General features: G+C 36.7%; 1 protein-coding gene across 1 annotated transcript in view; it reads left to right on the top strand.

Moving 5' to 3' along the window:
- Window positions 1–16527, top strand: part of COL19A1 (collagen type XIX alpha 1 chain) — a 287102-nt gene that overhangs the window by 138007 nt on the left and 132568 nt on the right. The window contains exon 14 of the mRNA XM_059699635.1: window positions 15774–15827. Within this exon, the coding sequence (XP_059555618.1) occupies window positions 15774–15827 (54 nt within the window). The remainder of the gene's footprint in view (window positions 1–15773; window positions 15828–16527) is intronic.

The raw sequence follows: 16527 nt of genomic DNA, 5'->3' as shown, positions 1-16527 counted from the left end.
ATTGACTCTGTAAGAAATATAGTGGAGTTGATGCTTAAGGTCCTAGAAAGATTTATGTTTAGCCTGAGAGAAGATTTATATTGTAGAAAACCTACCATCAGTTCATTTGCCAGGGAGGTGATTTATATATCTTCCATAAGATGCATGATTTGAGAATAGCTCCTTCTGCCCTTCTGTTTATAGTTTGCTTCTGTTTCAAAAGACATTTTAAATTGTTTTCATCATAATTCTAAATTATGTATTTTAAAACTTAACAGTCAAATTTTCTATCCTAAAAGTGCTCTACTTTGGCATTTTGGTACTTTTATGAAAGAACTATTTTATGTCATGTTATGATATTTAGCAATCTAGAAAAAAACATTAAAATGTATCTCAAATGCCATTAGAAAATTATAAAATAGATAAAACTTTTTAAAAAATTATATGCATAAAAATGTGTACTTAAGTCATAAATCTACACAGAAATTACTTTAACTCAATTCCACTTTATTTAAGAATTTAAAATATTTTGATCTATAAAATGGAATTTAAAAATGATTGCTCTCTAAAAGGATTAGAATTATATTTATTCCAATTAACTATTCAACTGGTTTTAACAAACCAAAAATGCATAAAATGTAGTTTTGGAGTTACGCAGACCCTGGATTCAGACTGCTTGGGTAATTTGAACCGTATGCTACTTGACCTTTCGTGCTCTGGTTTCATTGTCTATAAAATGGGAGCATAATATTTCCTATGGCATAGTGTTGTGGTGATGATTAAATTAATTAGCATATGTATGGTTTTTTGAACAATGACTGGCCCCTTTTTATTTTTTAGAAATAATTCTTTATTGTTGAAAGTATTACATATGTCTCCTTTTTCCCCCATTTACCCCTTTCAGTCAACCCCGTCCCCTGCCCCAGGCCCTCACCGCCATTTGTCTGTGTCCATGGGCCATGCACAAATGCAAACAAGGGCCTTGGTTGATTACCTCCCGCCCACCCACCCTCTCTCACCTTTCTTCCAAGTTTCCACACTGTATTTCATGCTTCCATATCTCTGGATCCATTCTGTTCCTCAGTTTATTTTGTTCATTAGATTCCACATATGAGTGAGACCATGTGATACTTGTCTATCACCTACTGATTTATTTCACTTAGCATGATACTCTCCAGGTCCCTCCATGCTGTCTCAAAGAGTAAGAATGTCTTCTTTTTTAATGCTGCATAGTATTCCATGGTGTAAATGTACCACAGCTTTTTATCCACTCATCTACTGATGGGCATTTGGGCTATTTCCAGATCTTAGCTATTGTAAATTGTACTGGTATGAACATAGGGGTGCATACATTCTTTCTGATTGGTCTTTCAGGTTTCTTAGGATATGTTCTAGAAGTGGGATCACTGGGTCAAATGGCAGTTCCATATTTAATTTTTTGAGGAAACTCCATGCTGCTTTCCATAATGGCTGCACCAGTCTGCATTCCCACTAGCAGTGTACTAGGGTTCCCTTTTATCCACATCCTCGCCAGCACTTGTCATTTGTTGATTTTGTTGATGGTAGCCATTCTGACAGGTGTGAGGTGATACCTCACTGTCATTTTAATTTGCATCTCTTGGATGATCAGTGACTTTGAGCATTTTTTTCATATGTCTCTTGGCCATCTGTATGTTTGCTTTGGAAAAATGTCTATTTAGGTCCTTTGCCCATTTTTTAATTGGATTGTTTTTCTTCCTTCTGTTAAGTTTTGTGAGTTCCTTATATATTTTGGGTAATAACCCTTTATCAGCTGTTACATTGGACTGGCCCCTTTTTAACTTTGAACTAGTGTTCTTATGTTATTACTAGTCGCCTGGTGCATGAAATTCGTGCACACTAAAAGGGAATTAATTAGAGGAAATATTTTAATATTGCTATTTGCCCTTTCTCTATAATAGAAGTGTCAGAGATGAAAGAAAATTAGTAAAATGTATACGAAAATCTTCCTCCTGTCAGAGTCTGGGGCGCACTGCAGGACCCAGAGTCAAGTCCCCGCCCACCCACGTGCACCTCAAAATTGCGTGAGACCAAGACCTGGCCGACCCAACCCCTGTTGGGCTAGATCCAGCCCCGGCCGGCCCCACTCTTGTCAAGCCACGCCGGGAAGGGTTGCAGTCTCAGGTCCCCTGGCCTAGGGCAGGAAGTGCGGCCTGAGGTCCCTCATTAAGCCCCACCAGATGGGGGTGTGCAGCCTGAGGTCCCCCACAAGCACCGCTGGGCAGGGGGCATGGCCTGAGGTCCCCCGTCAAGCCCCACTGGGTGGAGGGTGTGGCCTGAGGTCCCCCTTCAAACCCTGCTGGGTGGGGGGCACAGCCTGAGATCCCCCAGCCTGGCACCAGGGTGGGGGCATGGCCTGAGGTCCCCTGTCAAGCCCCATGGAGGCAGAAGAGGGGGGCACAGCCTCAGGTTCCTGCTGATTGCTTGTTAAGGCTCTTTACGGGAACTCAGCCTCCACTGTGGGCACCGCCATCTTTGTGGTGGAGTGATGGTCAATTTGCATATTCCCTCTTTATTATATAGGATGCTTAATATTCAGTGATAGATATATCGATAGAAATAAACCTAGAGGTTTTCATGAAGTAATTGCTGAGAAATGTTCAAAGAGAATTTTATATAATTGTGGTCTCTTTATGGGTAGAATTCTTTCATTTGAAATAAACTATTAAATGTAAACTAAATTTAAGTTTTGTCGTTTACCTCTCATATAACCTCCAGGAGGACAGCAACCTTGTCTATCTTATGTATAGCTGTACCACCAGAGATTAAAAGTAGTTGGTGCAGTGTAGCTACTCAATAAATTTCTTCTTCATAGGTAGGGGAAACAGATATTTTTCACTGACAAACATATTATTAAAGTAAAATATCACTAAATCCTACAGTGAAAATATCTAGAGGATAATTTAAGAATTGTGACTTACACATCATAACAAAGAGCAGGTTGTAGGGCAGATAGTCACCTTCTCCTATATTAAAAGTTTTCAGCAATGGCAATCCTGATGTCACTTACTACCCCTGATTTTTTTTAATTTTATTTATTTATTTTTTTATCATTTTGAGAGTCATGATGTTTGTGGGCAACTGGAATTATCTCCTTACTTGAAGAATCCTACTTTCTGTTCAATATACTGCAGACATAACCAGAAGCTTTTTATATTTTAATCCATTATTAAAGTCATCTTTTGAGAAATAAAGATATAATGGCTGTGAGAAACCCAAAATCTGCCCTGAGATATGCAACTATTTTTGTTTATTTATTCACCCTGGTCATGTCACCTATTAATATTTAGGGGTTGAAACAGATGGTTTCAAAAATCATTTCCAACTCTAAAATTCTATTCTTCCCTTTTCTACATTCCCTAAAGAAATTTATCTATGAGCTAGTAGATACCCTTTAATAATACTCCTTTCAATTTTCCCATTACAGTTTACTTTCAATATTATTTTGTATTAGTTCCAGGTGTACAGCATAGTGGCTAGACAATCATACACTTTACAAAGTGGCCCCCCTGATATTTCCAGTGCCCACCTGGCACCATTCATAGTTATCACAATATTATTGACTATATCCCCTATGCTGTGCTTCACATCCCCGTGACTACTTTGTAACTGCCAATTTGTACTTCTTAATAATAATTTTTCTTTAAATTCTATTTCATCACATTATTTTAAGAGGTTAGAGGTTAAATATAAAGAATAGTTTAATTAAATCAGATATATTCCTATTATAGAGCAAGGTTTGACTTACCAGTGTCAAGAACTGTGAAAGGTATGAAATTTTATCTTACTTGCAGTTTAGCCTGCCACAGTTTCATGGACTGAGCCAGAGAGAAAAGAGGCGTCACTCATGGCAGCGGGAGCATGAGCTTCCTGTTTGCATTGGTTGCCTTGCTGCCAGGCCGCAGGAGTAACCCATAGGTACTGACACGCAGTATGTTTGTGTCACAACTGAAGAACTCCATGCTCAGGAAACCCAAGTCTTTCATAATAGTCTACAAGAGAACCTTCTCATTGCCCCAGAGGGAGACATTCTCTTTATTATTCTGAACAGTAAGCAAACCTGCCCTTTGTTTTTCTATATAAACAGCCTTAAAAAGAGAGTTCAGAACAAAACGGCATTTAGTCCCTCCCTCATAAGACATGAAGGAACATGAAAGACCCTGGAAAGATCCATTGTCTCCCAACAATATTCCTCCCTCTTTTCTATGTTACTGTCTTGACTTCTGACAAATTTTCCTGTGAGTATGCTACTCTATCAACCATTCTGATTATCCCTACAAACAGAGGCTTGGACCAAAACTGTGCAGTTTGTCTCATATGGAATTTAATGAGGGCTACCATTAATGACCCCAAGCAAGTAGATGAGGCCAACCTATAGGATCCCAGACCCAACCAGCTGAACAAATCCTATAAATTACCCAAATTCACCTTAGAAAGCCATATTATTTTCTCCTTAAGTTTCTGAATTGATCTTTCCCCTAGATGTGAGACAGCAATCTAAATTCATCAACAAGGACATGGACATTTTAATAAAACTTACAGAGACCCATTCTGTCCCCCACGTTAGCCAAATGGGTGCTGAGTGAGCAATGTGCTAAACCAAGAGGCCATTATCTTTTTAGTCTAGGACCATGTCAGTCAAGTCGACAAGAGCATCTAGATGGCAGAGCCAGAATTAGGTTGGAACTTTCTAGGTCCCCTTTTGGATAGACAACTACCTGAAGGGTGAAAAGATAGTTCAGAACATAGAGCAGTTAGTGACTCACAAGACAAGTAGAAATGCAAACTAATCCATGGAGAATTGTCACCAACAATTCTCTTATGCATTGTATACCTTTTAAAAACAAATCCTAGTAAATGGTTGTTTGTTTACCACAACACTGCCAACCTTACTACTGCCCCATTCAGCTCCCCACCTATTCTAATCCTCAGATGACTTTCTGGGGCTTTGCTATTTTTACTTTCAATCAGGTTGTTGATTTTCATCCCATTTTTTAATAGAATGCCACTCTGTTTTACAACCACTTCTTAGTTTCCTAATATATTCTGCAAAGTTTAATACCTTTATGTATAAAAACATAAAGGATGATGCTGTGTTTTAAATCTGGTGAGATTGACCTGAAACTCCATTCAGGCACTATGATGGTGCATATTCACATAAATGTTATGCTCCAAATATTTCTTTGGAAGTGGAAGTAGAATACATTGAAAAGTGGGATAGAGTTTTGGGTTAGACATACTTGAGTTTCAGTTCAGGTCCCTCTCTTATTTGCAGTGTTATTTTAGGAAGTTTTTCTCATCTATGAAAGGGAAAATTCTATTTCTTAGTGTTGTTAGAGTTAAATAAAATCACTTATGTAAAATGACTAGTGGGATTTCTGACAATAGCAGGTATTCAATGCCAATTCTCTAACCTCTTCCTCAACAATTCTCTTATGCATTGTATATCTTTTAAAAACAAATCCTGTTATTGTGAGTGTGTGGAGGTTTTCCAATGATTTGTTAAAATGACAATGGGCTTCTACCTTTTGGTTCTGTGCAAGTATGAAAGTCTTTTTATGTGTTGTTAGTATTGTCTTTTAACTCACTACTGTTTGTATGCTTGTTATAGCTGTATATTAGTACAATGACTCTCAAATTATCTTGATTTGTTCCCTTAATACACTATTCTTTTTCAGAAGCTTGAAAATATCTTTCTGATTCCTCCATTTTATAGAAATATTATGAAAACATTAATTGTAATTTACTTTCATGCTAACTTTCTAGTCTAGTGTTTGATCCGTAGCTTGAAAATGAAGTGGTTTGTTTCTGGCTTTGATAAATCAGTTCTGCTTACTTGGAAAACACATCATGTTGCCAAACCAGCAGATTGAAGAGTGACATAGGAACAACATCCTGAAGGGTCAATATGACACATCACAACTAATCTTATTAATGCCACTGGCACTGAATTGAAGTTACTCTGACACAGCCTTAAGTTATTCAATCATTAAGTAGATGAGATTATGAAGGGTAAATGTTTTACTCCATTTCTAAATGGTTGTGTTTAAAGAAATATGTATATAAAACTGATTTGTCCATTGACCTACAATATACAGTACATTACTGAGACCTGGCCATTGTGGCTCAGTTGGTTAGAGCATCGTCCTGTACACTGAAAGGTTGTAGGGTTTGATTCTGGTCAGGGCACATACCGAGGTTGCGGATTTGATCCCCAATATGAAAAGACAACAGATCAAATTCTCAGTCCTTTTCTCTCTCTCTAAAATCAATAAGCATTTCCTTAGGTAAAGATTTTTAAAAGGAAAAAGAAGTTATCCCTCAGATGTATTTAACTAAGTCTGACAATTCTAACATTTTCAAGGGTTAGTCTTTTGTATCAATATAAAAATATATCTATAAAAAGCTGATAAATAGGTAATGCAACTACTTTACTGATTAGTTAGTACATAAATTACCAAAATGCACTGTATAGTTAAGTCTTACTTCATAGGAAAAAGTACTTAAATGTATGTTTTTAATATTGAAATTTTTTTTATTATGGTATGCAGCATTTTCCCCTCTTAAAAGTTTGGTTTTCACCAGCTTACTCAATTGTAACTTAGCCTGATATTGTATAAATCATCATTACAGTTATCTGCATTACATACCTGAGTCTTTCATGTGATGTGTGATGCCGGGAGCCGGTCCATCCTTGCTGTTTCAAGGGACCTGGCATATATGGCATACTTTTCTTAATATGTTTGCTCACCTTCTTGGCGCTGTGTTTTAACCAAAGTCACCTCTCCGAGAAAGGTTGAATCCCCAGGTAGGGATTTTCCCCTGAAGTTAGGGAGGGAATAAAACCCCTCAACTAAGTGCCAGGCGGGTAATTAATCCCTTTAACTACGAACAATCATGCTTAAACTACATAATCTTTTCTCCCTGGAATGGAGATAAGAAACGCCCTAACCTTTGTAATAGAGATTGATAGGATTGAATCAACTGGTATAAATACAGTTGTAACAAGACAGAAAGACTCAGAACTCAGGAGACAGAATTCAGAAGACAGAACCTACTCGGAGCCTAGAGACAGAGCCTAGCGGGAGAACATGGCAAGGGATCCTGGACTGAACCTGACTACAGAGATTGGCAGGAGAACCTGACTGGAACCTGGACACTGAACCTGACTGGAGAGCCTGGACAGAACCTGGCTGGAGAACCTAGCGAGGGAACATGGCTACAGAACCTCGCTGGAGATCCGAAGCAGAACCTCTCTGGAGATCCGGGCTAGAGATCCTGGCTAGGCTGCTGATCAACTGAACGCTGCCTCTGTGACATTCCTTCTTCGCCGACTCCGTCCACACCTTTGGGGACCCCTGGACCCGCTGGGGTTGGACCCCGGCATCTGGCGCCCGAACAGGGACCCCTACGTAAGCCCCACTCTCGGGATGGATAGGACTCCACCATAGGAAGAGGGTGGATAGTCTTCGCCGACTCCGTCCACACCTTTGGGAACCCCTGGAACAGGATTCCCTTAGGTAAGCCCCCCCCATTGAGAACCCCACACTCGGGACGGATAGGACTCCACCAGGGTGCTACAGACCCCCCTATAGAGGATAAGTAGGGTAAGAAGGTGGATAGTACAGAACTTAGATTGAGAAGATGTGCCATACTGAGTCCAAAGAAAGAAGACTCTGTATTGATTCTTAGATTGAGAAGATGTGCCATACTGAGTCCAAAGAAAGAAGACTCTGTATTGATCTTTAGATTAAGAAGATGTGCCATACTGAGTCTAAAGAAAAAAGACTCCGTATTGATCTTTTAACATATATGCTTATTAGCAGAGGAATTAAGGTTACTCCCAGTCAAACAGAACATTTTATACAAGAAATACGTCCATGCTTTTCTGAGGAAGGAAAGGTGCCGGAAAGGTAAATGTAGAGGCATGGGAGAAGGTAGGCCCAAGGAGCCTTATCCTTAACCCCACTGCAGCCTTTCCACCCCGGGAAAGTGCAGGATTGGCAAGCTCTCCCTGGGGTGATAGATCAGGACTCAGGTAATAGCAGAAAGCGCCAATCCTACTCTTAAAATGGATACAAGAGAGCATTTCAGGTTTTTCTTTTTAATGCTTGCTTTTAAAAAATAAAAAAGGGGGAATTTGCCGGGAGCCGGTCCATCCTTGCTGTTTCAAGGGACCTGGCATATATGGCATACTTTTCTTAATATGTTTGCTCACCTTCTTGGCGCTGTGTTTTAACCAAAGTCACCTCTCCGAGAAAGGTTGAATCCCCAGGTAGGGATTTTCCCCTGAAGTTAGGGAGGGAATAAAACCCCTCAACTAAGTGCCAGGCGGGTAATTAATCCCTTTAACTACGAACAATCATGCTTAAACTACATAATCTTTTCTCCCTGGAATGGAGATAAGAAACGCCCTAACCTTTGTAATAGAGATTGATAGGATTGAATCAACTGGTATAAATACAGTTGTAACAAGACAGAAAGACTCAGAACTCAGGAGACAGAATTCAGAAGACAGAACCTACTCGGAGCCTAGAGACAGAGCCTAGCGGGAGAACATGGCAAGGGATCCTGGACTGAACCTGACTACAGAGATTGGCAGGAGAACCTGACTGGAACCTGGACACTGAACCTGACTGGAGAGCCTGGACAGAACCTGGCTGGAGAACCTAGCGAGGGAACATGGCTACAGAACCTCGCTGGAGATCCGAAGCAGAACCTCTCTGGAGATCCGGGCTAGAGATCCTGGCTAGGCTGCTGATCAACTGAACGCTGCCTCTGTGACATTCCTTCTTCGCCGACTCCGTCCACACCTTTGGGGACCCCTGGACCCGCTGGGGTTGGACCCCGGCAGTGTGAACATCTCTGTAATGAGTTATGTTTTAACCCTGAAATTACTAGATTAAGTTTTCTCCATTCCGGTCACTTGTGTGGCATAACCCAAACACAAAAGTTATTGAGGATATTAAAGTTGGACTTACATTTCTCTCATGCTGTCCATTCCTCAGAAAACATCAGAATACAGTTAAAAACAGCCTGTGTGTAGATTATTCCCTCTTTGTGTAATGGGACCATGTTTCCATGTGGCCACTCACCTGTGGAAAATCCAGTCCAGAAATACAGACTGCTATTTGATCAGACTAATCATTAAAACTGAATCAATCATATATATTCTCCCTCATAAATCACTAAGACATGATACAAATAGATTTGACAGACCATAGCCTTTCAATTTTTTTTACTTGTCAACAGATCTTTGAGTTCGCAGAAATCAAATGACTTCATGTATTAGTTTAGCATCAAAATAAAGCAAATCTACACAGTTTTTCATAGTCAAGAATAATTATAAATATGAAATGACCAAAATGTGAAATTACTTATGACAAATAAATGAAAGTAAATCAAGAATAATTACCAAATGTGAAACTACATTATTTTAAATGATAACATTTTAAGTAACTTGATTGGTTCTATTTCTTATTAATAAATGGTTTGGTTGGATGCTTTAATCTTTTTAGTTCATGTTGTTTTTAAAAAACTAAGTAGTTAATTCTCATCACTGTGAGATAAATCAAAGAATTCAGGTTGTATTTCTTCCTCTAATGAAGGACAAACTTATCCATATAGAAGTATAAGAATTATACTTGAATTACTTTGATGAATAATGTAAGTTTCTAAATCAGAATTTCTGTAGTTATGACAATTAATGTTCTCACTACAGCAGAAGTACCAAGAAAAGTGTAAAGAATCAGAATCTTAGCAGTCATTCATCCATTTAACACCTACTAAATGCAATCCATTATGCTAGATAATATGCAAAGTGGAAAGGAACCAAGAATATATACAATTTATGAAGTGGAATGTCTCAAATAAGGGCAAAAATCATTGTTCGAGGAAAGTACAAAATCTAAATTTACAGACTATATATTCTATTACTTAATTTATAATACATTTAGTTTAATTGACTGAATCAGTAGTGACTGAGGACTTGCTATTTCAGAATCTATATAACAAAAAGAAATGTGATTTCTGAGTTCAAAAAGCATAGAAAAAGATTATTGTTAAAATCTATCCCTGCATCCACATGGGACCATAATTCATTTATGTCTCATGTTTAAAATGCTGCCAGGACTTTAGAATGAAATTAAGTTTTGAAAGCACTACAAATGACCTCTATTTTTTAAATTGTCAAAGGTAGGGTAAAATTGTCCATCTAGTTATGGAATCTATTTACTGTAAATGATAATGATTGAAGCATTTCTGTCCACACAGATATTTCATGGAGTATTCTTTCTAGTGACAGTTCTTATTTCTCTCTTGTCAGTGTTACTAGATAGGCTTGAAGGGCTTCTTTCAGTGTATGGAAGAGATTCTATTGTTCTTTATTCAAAGACGTCTATTTCCTAGCATGCACTGACAACTGCTTATGATAAAATGATAGGCTTTTGAAATATAACATAGAATTTCTCTTTCTGAATACTTACACACCCTGAGGGAAATTCTTTCTTGTGTCATTATACTTCTGTGAAATAACATAAAACTGGTTGCTCCTTTAATTTACAAGCATAAAGTCTTAAATGCCACTTCTCGGAACTAATATGAAAATCTCTTCCCATGACTGGACTGTATGCCTTTTATATTTTTATTTATTTGTTTTTTGTAGTCTGTTCTGATGTTTCCAACTTATAAAATTTGTTCCCATTGTTCTCATATTAAAGCATGAAACTTTCTATAAAAACTGAAAAAGTCTGTTTTCAACTTCAATTTTATACACTCTATTTGAAACACAGAAAATGCCTTAGTGGCATGTTAAGAATTTATTCAGTTTTTGCTTAATCTTATGTTTCAAGTTTATGAAGCATATTCTAAAGCAATAATCATAACAGTTAAAATACACTTACTTGCATAACATTTTTGTTGAAGTCAGTTTTAGGTATCATATGTTCCTCAACATTCCTGGCAAGGGAGTGCAAATAATACATTAAAATGAAACTCTCCTTGTTCACTTGAGCTCCTTTCTTTGATTGAGAAGTTATGAATATAGCTTGCCTCTTTTCACAAATGAAGATGTGTTCACATGCAATTAATCTACCCTATTAACTCTACTAAACATCTGCTGTATTTGTTAAACACTTCAAAATTATGTTCTGAACCAGTTAATTCTAAGTAATTTCCCAGTTAAATATTTACAGGAGCTTCCCTGATGATAAGCTCTAGTCTGTCTTAAATAAAATCAGCCGATTTTCCAGAGAGGGCTGTGTGAAATGGAACCCTCAGTAATAGGTATCCAGTGGAACTTAGAATGGCTTAGCTGGATTGGACTGCTTGTGCATATTTTTATCCTAACCCAAAGAGGTAACAGCCTCATGAATTCTGTTATTGGTCAACATTTTTATTGTCCAGAATTTCACTTAAAAAAAAAAGCCTGATAGACACATGCAGATGTTTACATCATGACTATTCTAAATACATTCTCAAGTTTCTCTTTCCAAAAAGCAATAAATCTTTACGTTTGTGGAATTTGGGAATAAACCAACTTACAGTTATTTTTATAGCAGACTAACTGGATGGAAAAAGTAGAAAGAAATGGATAGGCATTGTTCTTCGCCAATTAAATCAAAGAAAATAATGTACGCATTATGCAGATGTGCCCTGTGCACAAAGTTACTTAAGATATGATTCTCTAACTAGAGAAATGGTATAAGTCTGTTAAATCTCAAGTAGTGGTCAGAAATTTAAATAAGTTCCGTAACAGAGGCGATGTCATAGGTGGTAAATAATAATTCTTAAATAAACTAACTGTAAGGCGTCAAAGAATGAAATGGTCACTTTATATGAGGAATGAAGAGGAGACTGAAGGCTCTCCAATGTGGTATTAAAGTCCAAGTCCAAGTTTTGAAAATGAATATGATTGTATGGGCAGCAGAAACCTACTCCCTACCACCACCACTTAGTATTATTCCATCTCTTTGTTTTCTTTCAGTTTACTAGGTGTTTATTGAGTCTCTTCTGTGTGTGGTAGAAGATAGAAAAAAATATTCCTCTGTCCTCTAGGAAGGAGGGTGGGGGAGGTAGCAGAGGGTAAAGAGGGGATAAATGGTCATGAAGGAGACTGGACTTGGGGAGGTAAACACACAATACAGTATACAGATGATGTATTGTATAATTTTATACCTGAAACCTATATAATTTGTTGTTGTATTTTGTTAATCCTCACTCAAGGATTTTTCCCCCCATTAATTTTTAGAGAGAGTGGAAGGGAGGAAGGGGGAGAGAGAGAAACATCCATGTGAGAGAAACACATGGATTGGATTGGTACCTCCCACACATGCCTTGACGGGGGCAGGAATCAAGCCTGCAACCCAGGTACATGCCCTTGACCAGGAATTGAACCCAAGACCCTTCGGTGCTTGGGCTGACACTGTAACCACTGAGACACACTGGCCAGGGCTGAAACCTATATAATTTTATTAACCAAAATCACCCCAATTTAATTAACAAATATATAAGTAATCCTCCAGAACTCTTAGTTAATTAAAATAAGTAAAATACATGCATAATGTCATTTACAAGACCATAGTAAGAATGAATTGTGGGAGAGTTCTGAGACAAATGCTGAGCTCTACCAAAGTTTAATTTAAGTAAGCTGGAGCTTCAGTGTATCTATAATTGTCATAGTGTGTGGTAAGTAAGTCCATTTTTAGACTTTACTAAATGAGAGGAGTAGTGAGCTGGATAATTTAAATAATAAATCATCACCAAATTTTAATGCATCGTAAAAAATATGATTTTTCTGCAGTTGGTTGGCCTGTGCTTTACTAATGACAATATCATATAATTTTTCTCTGTAAATTTCATTTAATATTTGATAAAGGGTAGCTCAAAAATATTCTGAACATTAATACAATGTGGCTACAATTAAAATTGGTCATGAATAATTCAAATAGTGAATAATCCATTGGAGATTAAAAATAATTTCCAATAGGTCCTAGAGTTAGCAGAGGTTAAGGGTGAAGGGAGGATTCAGAATCACGAAGATCCAAGAGGCATAGAAGTGGGTTATATATGTGAGTGAACTTTATCTTACTGTTTGGACATTGCTCACAAAACGTTCTCATATATAATTTTTACTCTCCTGAATATATTTTAAATCAATTTTAATATTTTTATATAATGTAAGCTTTTGTTATGTAACTTCTTCAGAAAGTAAAAGTGGAACTTTTATTATATGTGTCTCAGAAATAATTGTACTCCATTGATGAATGTTTGGTGTGTGTATTTTTTAGTGGCTCATGTTTAAAAACACTGAAAGGGCTGTCAGCTTTTGGATGGATGTCAAAAATGTTATATATAAGTTTGACTATTCATGAAATTATAATAGTTTCCTAAGGGTAAGAGGGAAGCATTTAATCTAGAGCCAAGATTATGTCCTTGTAAATAATGACACAACTCCCTGTAATTATATTGTAATTAATACTTATTATATTTGGTTTTCAGCATTTGTTTTCTTATACACATTAGGAATTTACCAACCTTATGTTGGCCTAATAAGCCAACTTTCCTTGGTTACATAACACTTCCATAGCAACAAAAAGAACTTTTTTTCATTCCCAGGATTTTATTCCTGCCTAAATTAATAAAACATAGGCTCCATATATCCCTGTAATAGTAACTTTTTCCAAAGTAGATAAGAGAATTGAAAATTATAAATACCTACACTTTATTAGTGTTTTATGGAAGAGTCTGAAAGATTTATAGGAAATACTGTGGGTTGGTGATATGTGCAGAATTTTTTGTACTAATGTTTTTAGAAAATTAGTTTCAACAATTCATACTAAATTCTGACAACTTTAGTCAAATTAAACCCAACTGAATGAAAAAAAGAAAATAAGCTGTTTATAACCTTTTTCTATTCAAAATAAAATTAGTAAAATTATGCTTTACAACATTATGAAAATTTAGTTTTTATGAAAAAAGGAAAAATTGAATATATACATGATAAATAATAATAGGTCATCACAAGCACATCTGATGTTTTAGTTTAACAGTAGCCATGACTTTTAACTAAAAAGGTCATATTATAAAAATGAATCCTAATTATTTTTAAATTGGGTAACAATAGAATGTTTATTTTAAAATGAAGGTGATTCCAGGTTTGTTTGAATATATAATACTAGACTTCTCATTTATTCAAGCCATTTAAGTCATTTAATAGATGATCAATTAATCATAAATATTTGCAAAATCATTTCAAAATTACTGCCTTTACCCAAAAGCAGTTAATTGATTTCCTTATATGAATTTTATTTTTTACTCAGACATTAATAGGCACATCCCATGATGAATAAGACACAGATTTTACTATGGTTTTTAGAGTCTTGTGAGAGAAACAGATCATTGCATGAACAATCATTTAGATGAACTTGTGGCCAGTACTTTAAAGGACAAGTATAAGACACCGTGAGGCTGTGAAACAGGCAACCGTCTCTTCATGTGGAAAGTCAGGGAAGGTCAGGCTGGGTTTTCTCAAGGTCAATTTAACTGTGATGTAGAGAATGGTGAGTCTGTGTCTAGTGTCAACGAGGGAGCTCTTACAGATGAGCAAGCAAGAATTGATAATGGGAGTATTAATAATAGGAATAGATGGATCCAAAATATACTTTGGAAATGCATTACAAGGACTTGATCACTGGATGTGAAAAAGAAATTTGAGACAGGAATGTATGGAAGATGCATTCTAGATTTTGTAATGAGCACACGAGGATGTTGTGTGGATTTATTGAGTTGAGGAATGCTGGAAGATCTCACTTTTGAGAGAGGGTCCTAAGTCCGCTGTTTTACATGCTACATTTGAATGCCCATGAGCTAGAGGAGACCATGGGTATGGTCAGGCAGACAGTTGGATATGTGGATCTTCAGCTCAGAAAATAAACTTGGTTATAAATCTTAGAATTATTAGCCTAGAGAATTCAAAGCCCACTGACGAGAGAATGTGGACTGAGAGAAAAAGAGCCTAAATCTCCCACAATTGCAGGTGAATAAGGAAGGAGGAAGATCAGGAGATACTAAGAATGAGCTTTCAGAGTGGTAACAACTTAGCAATAACTGCTAAAGATTTTATATAACCAGCAGTTTGAGTGTCATGATGAATCGAAATTTTTGTGTAACAGTAATTATCTGTAAGAATCAGGAGACTTAACTTTCAGATTACAACAACAGGCATTTCCTGGGCCTTTTTTATGATCTGAACAAATGGTTATTACCCCTACCACTTGGCAAAATTATGAGAAAGTATTAAATAATGTCTACGATACTAAAAATTAAATGTTATGAATAGACATATGTTGAAGCCATTCTCATAACCATGTCTTTTCTTAGTGATACTTACAGAGCTACTCTCCACTGAAAATATAGTTGTATTTATAGTGTTTAAATATATATTTTTCTGCCTGCAAACATTAGTTTGGTGAAACATGGTTCTGATCACATGGGAGTTTTCACTGGCAGTGAACATTGGGCCTCACACCAGGTTTCGAGTCACCTTTTTTCTTTTCTGGAGTTAACTATAAAGATAGACCATTCAGAGTAGGACAGTTCATCGTTATTAATATATTACATAGTCTAATCTTGGAAGAGCTCAAATCACTTTAAAAGTTTTGTTTGAACAGTACAGTAGGTATTAATTTTCACAACATTCTTTGTGAGGCAGATGTACATGAAACAGGCCATTAACATGTGTCCTTTTTTCCTCATAGGGTTCCCTGGGGATTCAAGGCCCCCAAGGGCCACCTGGAAAGGAGGGTCAGAGGGTAAGTAAACTTGGAACAACTGGCAGGCATTGCTAATTCAGGGGTTACTTATTTCTGACACTAATCGAAACAAACCCAAAATATAGCAAGCAGAGAGGCATAAGGAGAGTATCAACTGTCGGAAGGCTGAAATCTGAGTTTTGAGCTGAAATTTGAGATTTTGACAGAGACAATTCAGAAAATTCTATATATTTTCAAGATTGGCAGCACAAATGTGTACAGTAGTTTCCCCTTTAACTCTCTAGCCCCTCTCCATTTAAGAGTTCATTAATCTATCTGAATCAAAATTTAAATAGTCTTGGTGATAAAAATTACTATCTTAGATCTGTGCTTTGAGGCTGTCTTAAGCATTTAACCCATTGGGGCAGAGAACTAGATGAAATGACCTTATGAAGTTAATTTCTGAGCTTCTTATTCTGTGTTCTCACAGTGATGGCCAAGGTGTATATTGCATCTGTTTCTGAATTAAATGCAGTCTTCAGCATCCAGGGAACATTTTCCTTCTAATAACTACTCCTTCCTGGAAATTTAGTGATAACTTATACTCTCTAATTCATATCCAAGATATATAAGGAACTCAGTAGCAAAGAAATCAATAATCCTATTTTAAAATGGGCAAATGACATAATAGACATTTCTCAAAGGAAGACATATAAATGACTAACAGGTATATGAAAAGGTGCTCTACATTGCTATTCAT

The sequence above is a fragment of the Myotis daubentonii genome, chromosome 6, assembly GCF_963259705.1.
Source record: "Myotis daubentonii chromosome 6, mMyoDau2.1, whole genome shotgun sequence".
Lineage (NCBI taxonomy): Eukaryota > Metazoa > Chordata > Mammalia > Chiroptera > Vespertilionidae > Myotis > Myotis daubentonii.
The sequence above is the reverse complement of the archived record's forward strand: the minus strand, read 5'-3'. Positions and strand labels throughout refer to the sequence as shown.